This window comes from Aptenodytes forsteri, unplaced genomic scaffold (assembly GCF_000699145.1).
Source record: "Aptenodytes forsteri isolate BGI_AS27 unplaced genomic scaffold, ASM69914v1 Scaffold617, whole genome shotgun sequence".
NCBI lineage: Eukaryota > Metazoa > Chordata > Aves > Sphenisciformes > Spheniscidae > Aptenodytes > Aptenodytes forsteri.
The window spans coordinates 135,646-137,182 of NW_008796119.1; the positions used below are offsets into that span (position 1 = coordinate 135,646).

Consider the following 1,537-nt stretch of genomic DNA (forward strand, 5'->3'; position numbering starts at 1 on the left):
GGGGGGCCTGCCACCTGCCAACCTCGGCATGGGGTGTGGGGGGTTGAGGGCAGCCCCTGGGCCCCCAGCCTGCCCCAGTTCGGTGTCCCACCGAAACCCCGGTCCCTGGTGCCACCGCCACTGAGCCCTGTGCAATGGAGGTTTCCTCGCACCCCAGCTTTGTGGCAGAGCTGATGCTTCAGCCACCACATTTCCTCCGAGCGCCGTCTTTCGGCTGGTTCCCGTGCCAGTCGGTGGGCGTCGGTGAGCGTCCCATCCTTCCCGCAGGTGAGGACGATGGCCAGCCCGGAGGACGACCTCATCGGCATCCCCTTCCCCGAGCACAGCAGCGAGCTGCTGAGCTGCTTGAATGAGCAGCGGCAGCTGGGGCTGCTCTGCGACGTTACCATCAAGACGCAGGGGCTGGAGTACCGCACCCACCGCGCCGTCCTGGCCGCCTCCAGCCGCTACTTTAAGAAGCTCTTTGCCGGGCCGGGGCCGGGGCAGGAGGTCTGCGAGCTGGACTTCGTGGGGCCGGAGGCACTGGGCGCACTGCTGGAGTTTGCCTACACGGCCACGCTCACCATCAGCAGTGCCAACATGGGTGAGGTGCTGCGCGCCGCCCGGCTGCTGGAGATCCCCTGCGTGATTGCCGCCTGCGTGGAGATCCTGCAGGGCAGCGGGATGGAGGCGCCCGGCCCCGATGACAGCGACTGCGAGCGTGCGCGCCCGCCGACGGCACGGCGTGGCTTGGCACAGGCCGGCACGGCGTGGCAGGGTTCAGTTTGGATGGGCCTGACGCGGCTCAGCATGGCCTGGTGCGGCTCGGCGATGTCCAGTGCCACATGCCACCATCTGCCATGGCTTGGCTCGGCTCAGCGTGGCACAGCACGGCTCTGGCAGCACTGAGAGCCTGGACATGGCGGTGCTGTGTGCCCGCCTCTGCCTTCCCCAGGGTGCAGGCAGGGCTGCAGCCACCGGACAGACCTCCCACCCCAGCGTCACCCAGCAGCCCTGGTGTCACCCAGCAGCCCTGGTGTCACCCAGCAGCACCAGACAGCCGGGAGAGCATTACCTATGGCTGGGCAGGGGGTTGCAGGCCAGGTTGCAGCACCAGAGCTGCCGCTGCTGCCTGTACCCTGCCTGCGGGTTGGGAGGGCAGCGGGCTCCCTCTTCCCACCGGCTCCATCGCCCACCCGCGCTGGCTCCATGGGGATGTGCCGGGTCCCCAGCGCAGCACCATGGGCACCCCGGGTGCCAGTGCTGGCAGTGCCGGGTTTACGGCTGAGGCCAAGCCCTGCCGCAGCGTGGGAAAGGCCTGGCTCGCGCAGGCAGGGCTTGGCTGGGCGAGGAGCGGCCCCGGGCTGGGGCAAAGCGGGAGGGAGGGGGCCGGGCCCCCACCAGGAGCGGGGGCAGGAACCGGCGGCGCGGGTGCTGATCCTAATCTGCGGTGGCAGGAAGCATGGCCCCCGTTCCCAGCCCGGCTGGGCTCTGTGGGGCGGCCCCCGGCCCTCGGGGCCCTCTTCCCGGCACTCGCCCGCCCACCCGTGCCCGCCGC

At 70.6% G+C, this 1,537-nt stretch overlaps 1 protein-coding gene across 1 annotated transcript in view; it reads left to right on the forward strand.

The window, feature by feature from the left end:
• Positions 1–270: 270 nt before the first annotated feature.
• The window catches only part of ZBTB7B (zinc finger and BTB domain containing 7B), a 5,733-nt gene continuing 4,466 nt past the window's right edge, over positions 271–1,537 (forward strand). Inside the window, 1 exon segment of the mRNA XM_019474121.1 lies at positions 271–797. Within this exon segment, the coding sequence (XP_019329666.1) occupies positions 277–797 (521 nt within the window). The 5' untranslated portion in view covers positions 271–276.